This window comes from Ostrinia furnacalis, unplaced genomic scaffold (genome assembly GCF_004193835.3).
Source record: "Ostrinia furnacalis isolate ACB-3 unplaced genomic scaffold, ASM419383v2 OfSCF2279, whole genome shotgun sequence".
Classification (NCBI taxonomy): domain Eukaryota; kingdom Metazoa; phylum Arthropoda; class Insecta; order Lepidoptera; family Crambidae; genus Ostrinia; species Ostrinia furnacalis.
The window spans coordinates 482,193-504,419 of NW_021132518.1; the positions used below are offsets into that span (position 1 = coordinate 482,193).

Sequence of the window (22,227 nt, forward strand, 5' to 3'; positions counted from 1 at the left end):
TCAACGCTGTGCGTTCTATTTGCTGCTTCACTTATGCAAGCATCGTTTGTTAATACGGGTGTCAGAGTACAGTCCATCTAGTAAAGTGGCGCACAATATCTAAATACCTACTAATACCAGTAGACAGTGTTGCCAGTGTTGACATATGGATCCGAAACGTGGTCGCTTACTATGGGCCTCATAAGAAGGCTCAAGGTCACCCAAAGGGCGATGGAGCGGGCTATGCTCGGAGTTTCCCTGCGTGATCGAATCAGAAATGAGGAGATCCGTAGGAGAAACAAAGTAACCAACATAGCTCGCAGAATTGCTAAAATCAAGTGGCAGTGGGCGGGGCACATAGCTCGTAGAGACGATGGCCGTTGGGGCAGGAAAGTTCTCGAGTGGCGACCACGGGCTGGAAGACGTAGCGTGGGCAGGCCTCCTACTAGGTGGACCGACGATCTGGTAAAGGTCGCGGGAAGAGCCTGGATGCGGGCAGCGCAGGACCGTTCATTGTGGAAAACCTTGGGGGAGGCCTTTGTCCAGCAGTGGACGTCATTTGGCTGAAACGAACGAACCAGTAGACACATTTTACCAATATTAACCACGACTCTACGCAAAGCTCCATGCGTAATGAAGGCCCTGAAAGAACTTTTGTCTATGCCTTAGAAACTTTTGTCATTGAGTTATTATTTTTATATGTTTACAGCAAGTTTACTTTTTAGTCTGTACCTAAAGTAAATAGTTGACGACAATAACTTGACAATAAATTATTATTACAGCTATACAAAAATAGATAAATAATCTTCAAGAGTATTTTATTTTATAATAACCTTCTTGAAAAGCAGATCAAATAGCGTGCTGACGTTTGACGTGACAAATTGACAGGTCAATCTCAATTCTCAGCTGTCAATAGTTACAGGAAGCTGAAAATATTTCTGAAAGTGTTTTATTATTATTTCCATGAAAATCGTATAACAATATATACCTACACAATCAAAAGTATATTCTTTGACCACTGGTATGTTCGAGTATAATTTCAAAGGTTTGATTTACAGTGTTAAGTCCAAACACCAAGATTTTGTGTATTTCCTGGGAACCGAACTCAGCATCTTCGCTCGAAAGACACCATGATTCATGTATTTGGGTATGCCTACTCCGTTTTCTCAACTTTCATCATAGCCTTCGAGCCTCTAGTACTAAGTCAGTCTTAAATGAAAAGCCAGGCTGTTAGCAAGTGGGCCAAGGACTCCGAGAACTGATCTAGAAAATAAAAAATCTAGTTTTTACGTAATTTACCTTTTAAACTCCTCCCTTTTTGTTACGAGAAAACGGATTTGGACCGGAATAATTCTTCACCTTTTCACTCTTTGTTTTTAATAGTAGATACCTTATAAATTTGCTTATGAATGGCATTCTTTTGTTTACGCCCCCATTTAAAAACTTTTCACGTTTTCTTTATCCTTTCAAATCATGAAAAGCTTTTGTTATATTGTTGGTGAACCATCACGTTTATCATAAGAGAAGTATACGCACGTTTACTTGACATATTTTTCCATACTCATATTTGCAATAACTATTGGAATTCTTATAAGATTGGCCACCTGTTTCTTTCTGTAAACTAATAGGGTTTCAAACATGGAAATAATGAAGTGTTCTTTTAGAGAAGTGGTATAAGAATTATTGGTTAATAGTACAGTTACTTATCGACTGGAATATTTAACTTTAAGTAAAGTTTACTACTTTTCCTGTTTTTTCCTAAAAATAAGGTCCCTTTCATAAAAACTAACAATATCTTTTTGTTCACAGGGCGCAAACATTCCAGATCGAACAGCATGTAGTGTTTTGCGACTGCGAACAAGTGTGAACGCGTCCAAAAACATGGCCGACCTGTACGAGAACGACGCGACCGTCGACGACGATGTCGGCTACGAATACGACACTACCAAGATCCCGGAGATCGTCACCCCGGATGAGATGAACGAGTCTGGCTACCAGGAGGGTTCGGAGCAGAGTTACGGGGACCGCCGCGATTCTAAGGAGGGTTTCGGTGGGGAGGTCGATTCGGACAGTGGCGTGGATGGTGTGAGCAGTGGGTGTAGTACCGCTGATGACTGCCCGGTGGTGTCCATCAACGATGTGGTGGCGTACTACGATGACATACGGCCTCGAAGGCGGTATGTGCCGCAGTTGAACTTCTACAGTGTGGACATCGAGAGGATGGCGCTGGACGTCGCTATTGCTCAGGTAAGTCTTCTTTCGTTAATTAGCAAAGCAGGTGATGGAGGTATTGTCTAAGTTATTTTAAAAGTAAATTAACATTGCTCCGTGCGAGTTTGAATTGCATCCGCTGTATTTCGAGAACACTTAGGTCCGTATTACAGAACGACGCTCAATATTCGACTCAATCTCATCTTTGAGGCTTCTGATTGGTTGAATTTCAATGTTTAGATTTCAAACCGATCAGTTATGATATTGAGTTGAGTTTTAGTGTTGTTTTGGAATACGGGCTTTAGTCCACAAATAAGACACTATAGTAATACGATATAGCGTGTGATAAAGGGACTGTTAAACCGCTATAAGGTTTAAGACTTGTAAGAGATCTTTATTAAGATGTGGTGCTAATAACAATTAAAACGAACACTTAACTCAAGTAAACACTATGTCGTAATAACGCAGAGCTGTGGAAGTTGTTATTTTTGTTTACTCGGAGTGTTAAAGTGTAATGGTAATGGTTTTTAATAAATCCCCCGGCAATAGTGGAGGAATGTAGAATTATTTCGTAGAGTCATTGTATAATAAGCTTAGGGCTGTCAACTCCATCATGACTTAAGTTATCTGGAGGTACTTATCTTGTTTTACCAGTAAATTAAAAAAGGTCTCACATTTTTTGTGGCAATCATTTGAAGCAAATATTATCACACTCGTATGTTTTTTTTTATAAAAACAGTGCGTCATTTAGCAAATGAGGTGTAGTTTGAAGTTCTCAAGACTATACTTACATAAAATTAAACGTTTTTGTGAGAGTATTGAAGTAGGCGTACAATCATAAAGACTATCTAAGGGTGGCTCAGACTGGCTTCTAAAGAATTTGGGACTTCATTGAATAGTGAAAAGCAAATGACAAGAAAAATCTTTTCGGTTTTGAAAATTGTAAAATAGTTGAAGATATTCCTTAGAATAGTTACTTATAACTGGGTACTTTAATAAATTAGAAATTTGGTTTTCTTTTCGTAGAAGTAAGATACATCAGCGTTTCTGTGAAGGATAATTTGGACATTTCTATAAAATTGTTTCATAGCGTCAACAACCCAAACAAATATTTGGAGATCTTAGTAACTATCAGGGTTCTTACAAAAAACAAAAACTTCTTTTCGTATAAGTAAGATACTCGTATTTCGGCGTCTCTTTGAAATGGTATAGATCGTTTCATCCACGAAGACGCGCCCCACCACTTTTTGGTCGAGGGAAGCGTGGGGTGCGGGCAGTTTGATCCAAGCAATCCAAGCGTCATTATTATAGTGTGCATGTAATGACCAAAAAATGGTGGGGCGCGTATTCGTGGATGAAACGATCTATCCTACCTATATACCCAACCTACATGAAAATTAAAGAATAATTTTTACACATTAGTTAAAACTGGCAACCCTGAGTGAGCTTTAAGCGGCAGAGTGGCGCTAGATTCCTTTCACTGTTAATTTTACAGATAATTTTACGTAATTATTGGGTTAATGTTGCACCCAGCCGGTAGCGGCTTGGGCAAATTTGATTAGGAACCGGTACGGATCTGAGGGTTTCGTAAAGTGCCTAGGTTGTACTTGGGAAAAAACTACAGCTTGATTAATGAAGGTAGTCTTATTAATCTTATGTTGTTTAAATCCTATACTATGTTTTTGCATCTTAAGAGTGTATTTTTTATTCTTCATGACATAACTATCAATCGATTAATATTTATGGTTCACAGTTTGACATTATCTTGATGATAAAGTGCATACAATCTTCATAAACTCATGTTGCTTATAGCCTTACTATACATATTTTTCGAGTCAATTTACCTATGCTTCTTAAAATAAGAGTTTATTAAATAACTGATTAATTAGTTTCACACATACATAGAGATATCAAGAGAGATGTCAACTAATGCGCTGAGTTCGAAACTCAGTGTCGCATTAGAAATTCACACACAAAGAAATCAAAATAGGTCCTCATTATTTACTGCGGTATCAGTAGGTACTCAATGTTCGAATAATCTTTAGTACTACGCAAGCAATGTAAACTGTTTACATTATGACGTCGCTGCTGTCATCATTGCTTTCACGAGCAATGTGTTCTGTTTTTGGGCATATTGCTGCGACACCGGCCCCGCCCCCTTGTCACATCTCCCTTTAGTTTCTGTGATCTGTGGGTTCACAGTTAGACATATTTTTTACTAAAAATTCTTGTAATATAACAGCACTATTTACTAGAAAATAATGTCCTGCTCTACAAAAGAATGCCAATAGAATCCTTCTTTATTTAGTCCTCACAAAGACAAAAGCCAGAGGGAAACGTCACGAGGAAAGGTTCGTTTGTTGACAAGCAAGCACGGGGAATGGAAAAGGCCTTCATTTATATTGTTTTCGACGGTATTCATTTGTTTCAGTCGATGCTCATTTGTTATTTACCAAACAATAACGACTACTTACTTCAGATAATAATGCCTGCATTAAATTTTAGGAAGTGTGATTTTTTATGTGTGTTTTATGTCCGATATAATAAGTCTTTATGGTGTTTAATCAAGACAAAGACCTTATAGTAAAAGTGAGAACTACTATGTCTATTTAAGGAGATGAAATGCTGCCAGTTGAATCACTCGTTTAATAAACTTAAGTAATGAAATTTCGCAATCATTCTAAAAGTACTTGGGTTTGAATAACGGAGCGAGAGAAACTATGATCCACTCTCAACAGCTTAAAGTACAAGAAGTTTTAACAACCAGATTTATTGTTATAAGGATAAGTTTCGCTTTTGATACAAGATACCTTCATTGGGTACAAACGAATCGCTAAAATTGACTTGAACAGGAAAATGCGGAGCGAAGGGCCAGGGGCGTATGAAGGGCGGGGCAAAAGTATCAGGTTACATGTCGATAAAGTTGATATCGATATGACCGGAGCTTTAGAAGACTTTCAAGAAAGTATTTTTATTCGGAAGTATTTGGTTGGATTCTCAGAAAGGCATGCTAAGTGTAAATGTAGGTATTTGTTCCCAGTTTGATCAAAATAATTGGAAGGGTGAAGTTATTACCTTCTGTAATCAATGTTCTAAGCTCAAATTGATAATGACTTTAATCGACTGACTGAAGTGTTAACTTTGATCTTAGAAAAGTATAGATTGGGTTAGCCAAAGTAAAAATAGTTGATCAATTTTGAGATCCTCGTAACTCCATTATTATTACTAAAGTGCACATGACTGAGCATTTAAGTTTTGTATTAGAAAACCACTCCAAATTCGATTCGATTAGTTTCAAATTCAATACCTAGACTAATCATAGAGTTGGAACAAATATTTGAGGTTCGTTTCAAAATATTGGCCTTAAACTCTAAAAAAAAGGTGACGAAGATGTTATGCAAGTAGGTAGTATGTTCTTGGCGTATAATTTGCTTTTGCCTAATAATTTGGTTAGATTTTATCTTAGTCCGAATATGACGCGATAACTACCTTAATTGCGACTTTGATCGAATCAAATTGAGGCTAAGATGCAACCGACAAAAGAAAACAGAAAAAATAAGATATGTTAAGTAACACTTTTGTTATTAGGACGTGTAATGTACCTACATAATTTTAGTCAATTAATGTTAATCGTTTTTACCTTTTCAATTAATTGAATAATTGCATACAGATTACCGTTTTTATTTATATTAATTACTTTTGATTTACGCATTACTGTTTATTCGTAGTCGTGATTCGTAAATTTTGTGTCAGACTTAATATGCCTATAGATACTTCAATCGTCTCAATATACCAAATTTTAATGTTTAAATTACCTTCAAACTAACTTGAATCATCCTTGTAATATAATTCCACACTGGGTGTCCAGTCATAAATCTAACTCAGCATCCTGAGTCAGGCCAGGCAGGCGGTGTAAAAACAATTTTAAAACCGGTTCCCAAGTCCGGCCCTGACTCTGCGAGCCGGTTAAGTGCCCCTTTATCCCGGTGTCGTGGAAAAATACCTGCGGTCCGCTGTACAACAGGCTAACTTACGGCTTGGAGCCTGCATCTTACGTAAAGGTCGCTTAGGAATTTGTAGGAACAAGTAATCAGCTAGTTAACTGAGAATTGGACAGTAGAAACTCGAATTAGTTGATAAACTACCTGGTAGAATCATGGAAAAGAATAATTATAAACGGGATTGCTATTGCTACCATGTACTATGATAAGGAAAAAAAAATTGCGGTGGCCCTAACAATATGTGTACTTTACTCTCTTACCTTTACCGAAGATGTCGTAAGTGGCGATTAAGGGAGAAATGCGAACATCAGGTCTTTCGAACCCACCTGACCAGGCGTAGGGAATGTAGGCTAAACCCTCCATGTGCATGTCTTGTTCCTGCTGAATGATGATGCATGATGATGACGATAATGGTGCATAATATTAATGTTATTTCATATGTACGATTGTTGCAGTTTTTGATATAGGATAACATTGCGGTATAGTTTCAAACAATGAATTTAACGATCTACATATAGCAGTCACGTGTCTCACTGTTTCTCCTAACAATACAATAAAACAAAATCAGTTCATATTATACTGACGGTATTGAGCCGTTCGAAAGTTAATATTAAGACAAACAGTTGTGCAACGGATAACTTTGTTACAAAACTTAGCAACCACTGGATGGTGCACCTTTCTCTCGCGTAGGTATTTATAAATAGGATCTCAGTTTAAGAATACTTATTATTGGAAACGGATTCAAGCTATTATAAAAGTTTATAAAAACTATATTTCAAAAACTATTTTATTTATTTACAAGTTTTCCAGTTTGCTTAAAGTTAAATGTAAGTTTTTTGTTAGCTCAGACTATTTAAGTTCTGTTGTGCTTAGAAAATAACATTTGAAAGAAAAATAAGGTAAAATTTAAAGAAAGTTAGTTTTTCCCTTACAAAGCCCTTAAATAAATATTTTTATCTTCCTAATCTACATTAGTCTTATTACGGTCTTATGGAATAGGTGATAATTTTGTTGAAAAAGCTACTCTAATGTGTTTACTGTACCAAAGTAGATAACCTTTAAAAGCTTAGGTATCCAGAAACCCTGTTCTGGCGCAAAGAGAATGCATTGTGCAGTGAGCACACATTCAGTTCCTAGCCTATCGTTCGTTATTCACCTTGTTTATATTCGTTCGAGTTTCTTACGTTAGATCTTTAAGTTTATTTTGCTTTATTTAAATACTGACCTGATTGGATGTGAAGAAAAAGTCCGGTAGTTGAATGAACTAAAGTAGAAGCTTGGAGCTAAGGAATTAGGGTGATTAGTCGGAACTATTAATTACAATTTGTTTGTAATGAAACAATAAAAATACTGCAATATCATTCTGCTGTCATCAATAGAGTGTGATAAAGATTTCGTCTCTATGTCGTAACAAACTTAATTAAGATATGCTAATGTACCCTATATCTTATTGTGTTTTATTTTGTTAAACGTGGGCCATAAAATGTATACTAGAGATCTAAATTGGATAATTAATTAAATAGGTGACAATTCATAAATACAATTGAAATATTGAATAAAATAGGTATGCTAGGATCTAAACTGGATAATTAATTAATTAGGTGACAATTAATAATACAATTGAAATAATAAAAATACTCTTTAAAAATATTCACTCTTATAAATCTTTGTACTCTCACAAAGTTAAAAAGCAAAATCTTCCGTAAAGTGCATTAAAGTGCACTACACAGATTTGATCCGAGCGCGTGGTAAGAAAGACACTTGTCTTTCTTACCTATTATGCGTTCTTGTTAGCGAAGTAATCTGAATAACAGCATTTGACTTAAATGCAATTATTCAGGTTACTTCGCTAACAAGAACGCAGTGGAAAAAGACAGAATGAAAGCTCGTTAGTAGTTACTTTTAACTGTCCACAAATTTTCGATAGTTAAGTATATTTTATTTTAAAAAATATATCTTTAGATACAATTTTCAGTTGTCCGATAAAAAGGGTACCTTTAAGAAGGGCAATCTTCTGAAAAAAAAAAACAATATAATTTTAAAGATTTATTTATGATAGAATCGATTAATTTTGACCGCGAATATTGATGCTGTTGAGAGTTTTATGTTAATTTGGGGCTACTAGGTTTTGTGGTGGTTATTTATTTATTAACACCTTCTGGTAAGGTAGCGCCGATTTTGTGCTGGCGATTCTCCTTGCGCTTCACAGATCCGACGGACAATTCACTTTGGTCTTGAGTAATGCATTCGCCGATCGCTCGCTTATGCAACTCCTGCGCATCATTACTATTACTTTTGCGTTCTTTTATGGTTCTTTGACGACTTATTATGTTGCTCATAGAAAAATATTTGCGGTGATGACTCTGGCCGTATTGTTTTGATCTTTGAAATAGGTTTATGGTGTCTGTGTGAGTGGTTATTTCAAAATAGGTTTAAAGATGGGTTTAATTGCTTTCAAGACACTTCAATTAATAGAATAAAACAGAAATTGTTGAATTACAACTCGTAATTAACTGTATCCTTTCTAGTATTAGCCGTAAACTTTTCGTGCAATTAAGTAATTCAAATCCTACTTTGTTTTGTAACTGAAAGAAAGCTCTGAATCATCTGAAAGTTAAATTCTAGGATTGGCTCACTTTTCCAACTCAGAAATAATTGACAATGGCTACAGATTACAGTTTAGGTTTCAAATTCAAGCTTTTTTATGTACCTACCTATTTGTAATAGGTTTTCACTACATAGGCAGTTTAATCAAAAGTGTTGTTGACTCTACATAAGCAAAAGCATGTGAATTTTTCATAGATAAAGGAACTCGGGAAGTCGTGAACAACTCTCAATCTCAACATTGACACTATAATGTCACTATTATTACAATAGTGACGTAATCTTGTTATCTCAATCAAGCACCTCTCATTTTTGGATCTCAGCAAACAGATGTTGAGCTCTCAGTTGTAAGAGCCAAAGCACACGATACGTTGATGCCCGCTCCGCACGGCCTATCTGTATGAACTTCTAGGGAGGGTTTTAGAGTAATGCGGTCCGGAGGAACCGCTCCGCTCCCTAGCAGTTAATACAGATCGGCTGTGCGGAGCGGGTCCGCAACGGACGGTCCGCGTGACACTAAAACCAGCCTTACATAGAAATAACTGTGGCGGGTACACGAGCAATAGGGCGAAATACACAGCGTAATACCTACGCAGTGCGGCGCCGCAATACATTGACGTGAATGTAACAGCAAGGTACCTATGTTACAGCAAGCAATATTAGGTTAGGCTTTGGCTCTAACCTAATATTGCTTGCTGTAACATAGGTACCTTGCTGTTACATTCACGTCAATGTGCCAATCACCTGATAAGGTGGTCGTTGCGATATTCAGAAGTTCAAATGTCAAGATACAGTTTGGTGTTAGGGCGATTACACACTCAAAAATCAAGGCTGAGTAAACATTGAAATATTGATTTACAACGACATTCGATTCCTCAGACTTTAAAGTATTAGATGCAATTGGATTCATAGCACCTTGTTCACGTTACTTATAACGATGTATAATATGCCATAGTGGATACTAGTTGATGTGCTACCGTCTATACATTCGAATGTAGAGGTAGGTAGGGCCCAAAAGATAAGGAGACATGTAAAGTGCCCCATAAGGGCTACATTTTCTTTTTATTGTTTGCTATATTTGACGTTCATAAGTGCCACTTGTGGTCTAAACTGAATAAATATTTATGATTTTGATTTTGAATGTTTTTAAAGTTTTTAGGTATCAATCAAATTATTTTCTATACTTTAGTTAGAACATAAACTATGCACGGCTGTATTAGAGTTTAAAAGTAGGGTAATTCCAGGATACATGCCCCAGTGGGATAGGTGCCGCGATTTTAAGTACACTATGTTACAAGCAACTTAGCCTAAAGTTATAGTACGTATAATAGAAAGGGACCTCCCCGAACCACTTTTCGCCTTGCAAACCATCAAAGAGTGCGTTCGTTTAGCCAGTGAGAGCAAAAATGTTCCGCGGCCAGACCTTAGCGAGCGTCGAAATAAAATTGGTAAGCATCTTTTAATGCATAATTTTGTTGTCAGCTGTAAAATGAAGCAGATTTTTATACAATTTGATAGACTATCTTATAAATTAGACGGGATAGCCATGTTTAATTCGATTTTTAGTGTTATTATATTTTTTATTAAAAAAGGCACCTATCCTATGCTAAAAGGATAGTTGCCTAATTTTTTTTGGGTATAGATGCCCTTAGGGCCATGTCCCATGCACCTAGGGGCATCTATCCTACCTAACCTGCTCTTTTTGTCACAAGTAGCAAGTAGTTAAGAAGAAAAAAAGAATGTAGTACGGCTAACCTTACGAAAGTAATAATAGGATGCCCTTCTGATCAAATTACCTTTTTACCCGACTGCGCTAGAAGGAGGGTTATGTTTTTCGGGTGGATGTACTATGTACTATTTTTAATAAAAAATGCTAAATTTCATTTTGAATTCATTCATAACAAACAATCTTAAATAATAATACTTGGCTTGTTTGATTTCAAAATGCATTTGATCTTTAGAATTCAAAAACTGTATTAACGAGTCATCTATCCCTGCATCAGGCATCTATCCTTTGAAGCAATCATACAGTGAGTCTTCTATCCCCCACATTAGGCGTCTATCCCACTTTTTAGAGGTCAATTAAAATGGTATTTACTCAGAATCGGTATAACTTAAACTAAAATAATTATAGTAATATCATAGACGAAAGACCAAAGTTTACAGATACTAAGGTCAAATTGTTGATAAAAACTTACTGACTGAGTTACAGAGCTGTTTCAAAAAGTGGGGCATCTATCCTGGACTTACCCTACCTATTAAAGCGTCTCAACAGATTATCTCTTCCTTTCCATTCAACTAACCTCCACAAAATTATAGCCAGCCAGCTACCACAGATCAGAAAATCAATAAAGAGTATCCCAAGCCCCAATTCATATGCTAAGGAGTTTGCCAAAGTAAAAACTTCGGCTTCTTTTTGAAGTGGGCTAAGTTGTACACACGCCCTAAGCCTAGGCGCAAACCACCGACTTTTAGTTGGCCGATAGTTGGGTCGGGCTGTTAATCAGTATGGACATGTATGGAAGTGCGCACGTTACACGGATTTGGTATCGGCCGATTTTTCATACAAATTAGAATCGGGCCCAACTATCGGTCGATTAAAAGTTGGTGGTCTGCTTAGTCCGGCTGAGGCAACTAAACGCCTATTCTTGACAATTTCCTAAATTAGCCCATCGTCACGACTCCGCGGCTCTGACGCCAAGTGTGCGAAGCTTTGAACAAATTATATGAAATTGTCGATCGCATCCTGTCGTCGCGTCAAAGTCGCGTCACTGTCGCTGTCGCGTGTCGCTTAGTGTGCGCCTACGCTAATGTCATTACTTTCTGGCCTAAACTTGTGGCATTTCAGCCGATTGTTTGCGTCTGAAATGTAAAAGTAACCACAAGTTACACAACGCAGCGTTAATGCTTGAGCCTCAGACTCTGCAATGTTAGCTTAAAGTTTAGCACTAAGAGCAGTTAAGTGAGAAATGCGTGTACATAAATTAACGATTTATCTTTATAAAGCACATTGAAGATTGTTTTGGATTGACTCTATTTCATATTAGATTTCTTTGACAAATAGTAATTTGTTTCTTTACGAAATAAGCCGTTCTTCGACTACCTACAGTGGCGGATTTACAAATTTGCCGCTAGTAGGCCATTCAATTTTTGCCGCCCCTACTGACTTTTGAAATTCAATACGTTAGTTTAATCCCGTTATTAGTATGATTGTGAACTTAATGATATTTCTGTCAGTTACTAGATTATTATTGCAACCCGTTATGTACTGAAGAGTTTAATGTTGACCTAAAAACGTACTAATCATAAGGTGGGGAAAGGCATGACTTAAAAATACCTACACTATATGAACACAGACAAAATAATGTGTGCGTAAACATTGTTTTTGTTTAATATTTTTTATTGCACTTAACAGTTTAAAAATAATATAAACAATTTCTAATAAAATATAACATGTTAACAATCCAGTTAATGGTGACAGGCAATGAGATCAAATAAGTTTTACATTATTTTCTTGCGAGATTTTAAATTTGCAAAATCATTAATTATATCGTCGTATGAAATCTTTTTCATAAGTTCTGACTTTATGCACAAAAGAGATAAAGCATTATGCTTTTCTTGAATTAAAGTAGATCGTAAATAGTTTTTAACCCGTTTTAAGCAAGAAAAGCTTCTCTCACCTGAACAATTTGTCACCGGTGTGCTAATTTCGAAGTGCTATACTATCCAGTATAATTAGCTAAGAACTACTTAAAGGTAAACAGAAAGACCAAGGCTTGGTAATACAGAGTGGCCCAGAAGAAAATTCGCTTTTGAAAATAATTATATTGCAATTTAAAGAAAATTTAATGCAATTTATTTTTAAATTTACCTTTATTAAATTACATCGCCCAGGAGATTTCCTTGACGCTTACAACATTCGATCAACATACATTAAAATCTTGGAATGCGTTCGTCAGAATCACCTCGAAACCTATTTTAATTTTTTTGCCGAATGCTCAGCTTCTGTTGCTGCATGGTTGTTGGATTATAAAAGTATACTCTATTCTTAATGTAACACCACAAAAAATAATTTTCTGGAGTGAGATCAGGGCTTCCTGGTGGCCAGGAGATGTCACCCCTGCCTGAAATTATTTTTTTGTGGGAACATGTCTCTTACCATCTAAATGCTCTCAGTTGAAGTGTGACACGCAGCCCCATCTTGATGAAACCAAGTGCTCCGGTCATAACCTTGCGAATTTTGCAGCTTTGAAATCAAAAAGCTTTTCAGCCTACCAGTATAACGCTCTCAAAAATTAATCATCCTTTCAATGCAACAAACCAATTAAGCAGGGGTGAAATCTCACTGCCTCTAAGAAGCGCTAATCTCATTCTAGCAGAATTCTTTTTGTGGGGTTACCTTATGAGCAGAGTATACTCTAATAATCCAAAAACTCTGCAGCATTCATCCATCCTGATCCATGACATACCGATATTTTTCAAAATTTCTATTTGAAAAAATTACCTATCGATAGGTTACGTTATTCTGATGAATAAATGCTGCACAGGTTTTTCTCTAAAACCAATAGTTTGGCAGGAAAAAAATATTTTCCATTTTCGTTGTATGGAATGAAACAAAGTGGTCGATTTCAAGTAAGCCTTGACAGATCTTGATTTGAAACTACTGGGACCTTGTTCTATGGTTTGTTGAATATAATCCTACACTATCAGCGCGCGCCCAATGTTGCCCGTTCACAAGTTATGAGGTTCTGAAAAATTAAAAAATCGCAATTTCGATTCATAGTGCGGCGGCGGCGCGGTAGTGGCGTCGTGTGCAGGAGCGCTTACGAAAGTTTTCCAAAATTTTGATGTATGTTGACCGAATGTTGTAAACGTCAAGGGAATCACATGTACGATAAAATTTATAAAAGATAGTAAATTTTAAAATAAATTGCATTAAATTTCCTTTAAAATGCAATAGCTAAAGTTCTACAAAAATGTAGGTACAGTTTTCGTTTCCTTGAATTTTCAAAAGTGAATTTTCTTCTGGGCCACCCTGTAAAACCATATTCACGAAGTTGTGGAGAGATGGTGCTCGTGCTAGGCTCCGAAGATCCTGTGTTACGAGTTTTTTATTTAATTTTTATTGAAACGCTATTGGAATATTTTAAAATTCATGATCACATAAGTACCTTAATATATTTACATTGCGTTTATTAATCGTTTATTTATAAAATATATGGATTGTGTATACGTATAATTATAATTTTTTTTCCTGTAAAAAAAATATTTGCTAAATTTGCCGCCCCTCTAAATCTGCCGCCCTAGGCACTGGCCTACTTGGCCTATTGGTAAATCCGCCACTGACTACCTAAATCCATATTCCAAACTTATCCTCCTCATATGTTCTTCTGATTAATTTCGTTGCGGGTCCAATGACAGTTCAACTTTCCTGTGGGACAAACTTGACCTTCACTAGTTGGGATTTTATTGGCGGGCAAACTATAGATCCTGGCTACACAGAACAAGATAAGGGATTCCAAAGTTATGAAATGTAAAAAATCTATTTAAGGCATTTGCAATACATTGTACAAATGTAGGTATGTATTTCATATTCGATGTTATTTATTCCTTACGGTGCAGAGATATTATGTAATATTATCCAAGAATCCGTTTATAAACCTGATTTTGAAGTGTGATATTGCACAGAAAGGAATTTTTAATAGGAATTTTTCATATTTGCACGTTACACGCACATTATGGGAGTGATAAAATATGTGCCATATCTTCAATGTAGCACGGTGCACGAATATCTTCTTATTTACCTGACTACGCCAGAAGGAGGGTAAGGTTTTTAAATCCCTCGAACTAATGTTCTAATCCTTATTGTTTTTAAAAGGTAGAAGCTACTTGCGAAATATGTTAAATTGAGACTAATCTAGCAATTTGCTAATTTACTTTACATTTTTGAAATTGTACCAGAAACATAGTTTCGTTTTCTTTATGCAACAACAGGTGAATCATATTCGTTTTGCACCAGTCAGTTTAACCTACATAAGACTTGTACGTATTAATACTTTGCTCCCACTTAACTATATTGTTATTTACGCGTTTATAATCTGTTCTATTGTCAACAAAAGCTTAACGGATCTAAAACATCGTTGGTAATCCTCACAGGGCACGGATTTGCTTAAGCCAGCGGTTCCCAAGTTGTTTCATAGTATCGTGGATATTCAGATTTTAACAGTTGGTTCACTTGGGCGATCTCAATATTGTTCAGTCGATATTAGCACATCACTATGTGTTAGCTACATAAATGGAAAATGCTCAGCTTAAAATACGAAACTGTATTCAGATCACATAAAAAGCACAAAAGCCAAAGCAACAGAATTATTATCCAAAAACAAGATGGCTAACACCGTTGCTAGGCTGCAGTCCATAGACCACCGCCTAGCACCGGTGTTACCAGATCTGTCGCCAACATTCTCCCCCCTGGTAAGAACCTAGGTTCTTACCAAAGAAACTACGGCGACAGGTCTAGTTTCACAATTTTACGCGCAGGTCGACGTAGGACCCCTGCGCTAGTCCGTACGTCAGCCACTCGCACGATCCCGTCTTTCCCAGGGAATACTTTCTCGACCCTACCACGAGGCCAAACACTACGAGGAAGATTTCCGTCAGCAATAAAAACTAAGTCCCCAATATTGAGGTTGCGGTGCTGGTTTGACGATAGGCCTCGAGGTAGTAAGTCGGGAAGGTATTCCTTCACCCAACGAGACCAAAACTGGTCAGCAAGTCTGACTGCCTTCTTCCAATTTTGCCTACTAATGAGGTCCGACTCGGTAGAGCCCGGGGCTGGTAGGCATGCGTTCGCTCCAGACAAAAAATGGTTCGGAGTCAATGCCGGCGCTTCGTCGTGAGACACGGGCACGTGCGTCAGGGGCCTGGCGTTTACCACCTGCTCTACTTCGGCCAGCAGCGTAGCTAGGACTTCTTCTCTAGGCAAGCCTTTACGTTCGGTTTAGCCAATGACACCAAAGCTTCTGCCAGTTTCGTGATATCACTTACCGGGGCCTTGCTGACGTTACCGTTATTGCCTTCCTGGGGACACGAATCAAAGCGCAGGGCCTCTTTATGCAGCTGGCGAGTGATCTCCGGTGAACGTCGTGAGGCGTCGTGCATCTGCTCCGCAACCGGTGCAGGATGCACGGAAACATCAACCTCACCGTGTCCACACGGCAAACCCTCTTCGGGCGGCTCGCTAGCTGCGACTGAAGCTGCTCCTGTAAAAGTTCTCTCAACCCAGTCGGCTGTGGCTCTGCTCCTGGCACTGACTACTTCCTCTGCCTCAATAGCCGCGACAGTCGCTTCAAAAGTGGCGTCTGCGGCCTCTCGCTCAGCCGCCGCGACAGCTGCAGCAGTAGCGGCCGCGGCTGCAGCGGTAGCGGCTGCGGCTGCAGCCTCCCGCTTCGCAATTTCAGCAAGATGTTGTTTGCGAGCCGCTTCCGCGGCCTTGAGGCGGGCGACTGTTGTGGCCGATGACGCAGAGGACGAGGAGCGAGCCTGGCTTTTGGCCTCACGGGCCTGTGATCTTGTAAGCATTTTGTAGCAAAAGAATTTAGAATTTTGCAATGATATAGTTCTGTAATATCATTGGAATTTTGAAAAACTGGTTTTTAACTCAGATCCGGCTCGAAACAGAATGTTAGCTACATAAATGGAAAACGCTCAGCTTAAAATACGAAACTGTATTCAGATCACATAAAAAGCACAAAAGCCAAAGCAACAGAATTATTATCCAAAAACAAGATGGCTAACACCGTTGCTAGGCTGCAGTCCATAGACCACCGCCTAGCACCGGTGTTACCAGATCTGTCGCCAACACTATGCTTACAGTTTTGTTGCAAAGCAACAGCTATAAGATGAGATGAAACTGTTAACCTTGATTTATCGTTTGTGATTGTCAGGGCAAACCTTTTGAAGTGCTTACTTACACGTGCTTAAATTATAAATATTAAACATGAACTTCTGCCCAGAGACTGTAAATGGTGTAAAAGAACATTTAGATCTATACGATTTTATCGACTCTATCGAACTAGCAATTTAACCTCAACTTCTTTTCTTCACTCTTCGATTCCTAAGTCGATTTGCCATCCCTAGTCTACGCCATCGCTATCTCCATTACGCTAACAGTATGAAGTTATTGTTGTTTAGAAAGGATCCGCCATTTAAAATGATTACAGAGCAGATAACCAGGATTAGGTACAAACTCCAAAACTACTTCCATTTTAATCACAACTCGCTATTTGCTATCATTAACCCTGATATAACAGTTTGAGCTGACCCTCGCTTTCATGAAAACTAAGAGTCAGTAGTTTTGTTTTATTGAACACAAATTCAAATAAACCAACGGAAGACCGCGATTTTGGGACCTTAAAGTAAACTAACATCAAAATCTGGTTCCTCTTTATAAATAACAGCTTATGTTTCTGTTGTAAAAGTGTGTTTCTGTAAAGTTTCATCAACGTCTTTGTGATAAATGTAAGTTGTAAACATCAAGATTATAAATAATTATTCAATGTGGCTTCTTATGTAAGATAATAACAGCCATATTACAACAAAAAATATAGTCTGATGTGTGTCTATTGCGTGCGAGTGAGACAGCTCATTCACGATCCATTATTAGATAAAAAATGTTTTAAAAGCAAATAGATTGTTCCAAAGAGTTCTTTACGCTTATATTTACCATTCAGCATAACTGCTTTAAACTTAATTTATACCTATGTACTTTTATACAGAATCCACCAGCATGTTAATCTTAGGTAAACAGGTAAACGGTGGGCTTTTCACATTTTCGATAGTAGGTTAACTGTGTATAAATTAAGGCAAATATAGTTAGAAAACGAAGCATTACAAAATATTATGCGTATCATTAAATCCACAGAAGAAGCGTGGCGCCTCACTATTAGCGGTTTAATAGTGAAAATTCTTTGCCTGCATAGTTCCAAGTAAGAACAAGCATTGTAGTTCATCAAAATTCGTGCAGTAATATATGAAGGCTTATATGAAGGAGTAAATGTCTGATTCTTATGTTTCTATTGTAATTATATTTTGTTTATTTAATAGATTAATCATTGTAATTAATTAATAATTGTTTAGTTAGTCCACTTTTGAAAACCAAGCAGACTATTTTGGAATAATATTCTTTATATTGCATGCTATAACGGCCAAATGTAGCTAACTCAAATTATTTAAAACTCTTTTACCTTAATTTTGCAATTAAAGCACTTGAATTTGATACAGCTCGCAGTGAGCCCTCTCCTCGTAGAGCAAACTCGATCACGATCCGTTGACGTAATGTAAAAATCGTGATCCGCGCCGTCGCCGAGCACACGTTTATTTTATTATTATGTGTATAATCCACCATTATTTTAATAAGCGGTAAAACCTATACGCGACAAAGGACACACCTCAAACGAAAATCGCACACATTCTCCAAGACTTAAGCTACAAAATTTAATGACGCGAAACCGCGTAAAAGATTTATATGTGTTTTTATTGAAATACATTACTCGTGGTTACCGATTCTTTGACTGTTTTCTAAGAGCTTGTTATACCCGAGATTGTGGTTACAGTTGATCGGTATTTATGTTTACCGTCATAAAATACGGTTGGCAATGCGGTCATATACCACTCCTAATATGACCACAAAAGTATTGGGCAACGATAGGAGTGTTGCAAGTGAATGAGCTGTTTAACATATACTCTTTATTTGTAAACTAAAGTTAAAAGTTACAGGTTTATAAAATATAAAATTTACAGTACCTAACTAGGGTATAGTAAGTAGAAACTTCTCAAAACTTGCGTCTTGAGTATAGTAGAGTCGTAAAAGTTCCGATAATTCAGGTTTTTGTTCGTTACCTACAGACGCTGACTGAAAAACATACCTTTAGAATTTGAAATATGACACTAAACAGCTAATAATTTAAGTATTTAGTTAGTGTAAAACCTTTCTTTCGTGACAAGACACATAGTATTTGAACATGTTCATATTATTCATGCTTTAACGAATACATTATACTACACATTCACACCTTCACACTCACATTTACACATTCACACTTACACACTCACACTCACACTCACACTCACACTCACACTCCTACACACAACCATACATAACGAGCATTATCCTATTCTTTTCTTTTTTAATATACTATCATTAAGCGTAAATCTTTCTATGTCAATGAAAGAGAGTCAGTAATCAACCATAACTTATTACAATATACTGCTGTAATTTTCTTACAAACCAAAGTAAATGCTTACTTAGTGAACTAATACTCCTAGAATTAATTAGAGATATCCTAATGGGAAGTAGCGAGTTATTCCCAATACAAGTGTCTCTGACTACTTACCGGGAAGACTCGGTAATAACTCTGTATACAAGTATTTTTGGAAATAAATGAATTTTTATTTTATTATTTATTATTATTTTTTCTAAATCTATTTCTCGGCTGAACTGTTCTGTGTACTGCATATAAAGTTCAATTTTAATGTTAGTCGCCTTATTTGTTTCACGCTTGCCAGTCTTTTAGTGCAAGCTTTACTCGTAGCTAAAGACAGATTTTCTAGAGCTGTACCTCTCCACGTAAGCAAAATGCCAATTTATGTCATCAATTAGAGTAGGCGCACACCGTTGATTTTTAGTTGGCCGATAGTTGTGCCCGATTTTAATTTGTATGAAGAATCGGCCAAATCGAATCGGCGTAGTGTGCGCACTCTCATACATGCCCATACTGATCAACTGCCCGACTAAACTATCGGCCGACGAAAAATCAACGGTGTGCGCTTACTCTTAGGTAGAATTCGCGTATGTGACCTAGTGAGTAGTAACCAATTTATGTCAGTAGATGTCATGGGCCAAAATGCGATAATAGACAACAAATCTTGAAAACGCACGTGCGACCTCTGTTGCTAATCTCTACGAATCATTACACTGCCAAGGCTGACGCTTGTAGGTTTTCTCCAAATTGACAAGCAAACGAAAATTATACTTATTGATTAACACAACTTTTTCTCTACTTTTTCTTTAGTCAGTCAGCAGTACGTAGTAGTTACGTTCATTATATTTTTGCATGAGGTTCTTTGCAATTGATTAATTAAATAAACAATTAGCGATATCTTTTTAATGTATTCGAAACATTAAAATTGAAATGTCAACGGGTACGTCTGTACAACGACACATCCATTTTTATGTCACACTCACACAATAATACATGTTCGTTGTCAATCGGCCTATTGTGATGGCTGACGTGGTGTCAGTTGCAAGTATTTCACTTTGATGTGCGATCAAAGAGCATAATACATATAATATACAATAATGTTTTATTACATCGAGAGAGAGCTGTGATAAAAATTAAATAATACGTTATTTAGTTGCAGTGTGTCTGTCGCCCGTACTCACGAATATGGAAGGAACGCACAGCGTTGAATAGGTAGAGCTCTGTCATTGGTTCGTGTGTCACCCTGTGCGTCCACGCGCACTATAAGAACTCATAGTAATGTTTGTGAATACGATGTGTGTCATTTTGTCAGTGTTTGTCACTTTATTGTTTTGCTTTTCCTCTATCCTTGATTCCAGAAGTTTGTGTCTTTGTTGGGTTGATCACCTTTTAGAGTTTAGTTTTAAAGATAATGATGATTTAATTTATTTAACATGTGTAAAGTGTGGGATAAATACTAACCTATCAATATGTTGTAATGAATAATTGTCACAATCAAATTCTGAAATTCAATTTCTTTGTTGCTATTTTTTTACAATATTGGAGTACAGTGAGTCATAATTTGAATGTATATTGTCCAAAAGAAAAGGAATTTATTCAATCAGTTAGTCACCTTTTCGAATTACATTTCAATTGGTTAGTCAGCACTTGAAAACATGCCGGAAATAAATTTCCTCATCGTGCATAGTTTCTTTGTATTACGTTAATTTAATTAACTGCTTCAGACTAAGTCCTAAAAGTTAGTAAACAGCCCTTGCTTTGTCTGCTTTTTCATCTAATACATAAAATTTTCTTGTCACAGGGCCGCACGGTTTGTTACAAAACTCCGATACGGCTCGAACGATTTATGATTTTTTTTTTGTACATATTCAGTAGGTCTGAAAATAGGACGTAAACGATTTTTCATACCCTTAGGTGCAAATAACGTTTGATGGGTCAGATAGTCGCTAGCAAAATAATAATCGTTCATTAGGTCATTAGGTACATAATAACATGACCTAAATGACGTTTCACAATATTTTAATTGAAGACATAAATGTAACTTCAAACTTCTACAAAAGTTTATTTGTAAAACCTTCCAACTTTTGTCCTTGTATGGTGATACAAGAGCAATTCTCTCTTAGGAATTTCTGTAACAGGATTCCCACTCTTGACGACCTGTCAAGGATCCAAAAAGCAAATATTGAAGTTCAACCAATAAGAGTTCGCATAAACACTGCTGCCCTTGAGGGAAGACATCCGCTAACGCAATATCGATTTTCCATGTACAGTCAGCTCATTAAACTAGCTATTTTTGCTGCAAAATAGAACCTATTAGAACTACATAAGATTCTACAATGCTTAGCTTGTAGTTGTCTGTACATAGATTCGTCTACAATAGGGCTTCTTCGTCCACAACACCTTTGTGAGGCATAACAGATGGCGCTGTCAAAGGAAAATAAACTTTATGTTTGTGTGAAAAGATAGTTGATGACTTGAAACGAATTGTAGTTGAGACGGTTTGCCAGTAGGCTTGTGCCAAGTAGCGGCGAGTGGCAGTAATTAAGTATGTGGGCATTAGTATAGCGACCTTGTGCGAGATTCGATTGCAATGACGTAGTAAATGGTAGACACGTGAGACCGTTGAACCTCGAAATCTTCGTTAAAATAGAGATATTATTTTACTAGTCGAAATATGGTATTTATAGATGTTATAGTGCAGCGTAGAGTCTTCGTATTATATCAAGGTAAAAAACTTCTGTGACTTTCGACTTTTCAATCACCATAATATGGTGTTATGACTGAGGTATTTGTAATCTAAATACGTCCAATAGTTGGGAAGGTGGTATTTTTGACTAAAGATCATGTAAGAAAGAAAGAAAGAAATAGACTTTATTGAACACAGAAGCAAAAATTATAAAACAATAACAACACAAAACAAATAAAGAAAATAGTGGGCCACTGTGTCAATAGCCGCTCAGCATTTATCTTGACATGCTCGTAAGGGCATGTTGTAATTGGTTGGTGCGACAGGTCTTTCTATTAAGGCAGTCCATAGAGCACCGGGATTATTTTAGTGGATGTGCCTCATCCTGCCGATGATGATTATGCCAAATAACCTATCCTGTCCCCAAAGGGTACGTATGCAATTTCATGCATATTTACCTCAAAAAAAAAACTTACAATCTGGA

The 22,227-nt window shown here is 37.0% G+C and overlaps 1 protein-coding gene across 3 annotated transcripts in view; it reads left to right on the forward strand.

Moving 5' to 3' along the window:
- Positions 1-22,227, forward strand: part of LOC114354936 (terminal nucleotidyltransferase 5C) — a 274,706-nt gene that overhangs the window by 37,676 nt on the left and 214,803 nt on the right. For all 3 annotated transcript variants that reach the window (XM_028307545.1, XM_028307542.1, XM_028307543.1), the window contains exon 2: positions 1,789-2,226. In XM_028307545.1, the coding sequence (XP_028163346.1) occupies positions 1,861-2,226 (366 nt within the window). In that variant the 5' untranslated portion in view covers positions 1,789-1,860. The remainder of the gene's footprint in view (positions 1-1,788; positions 2,227-22,227) is intronic.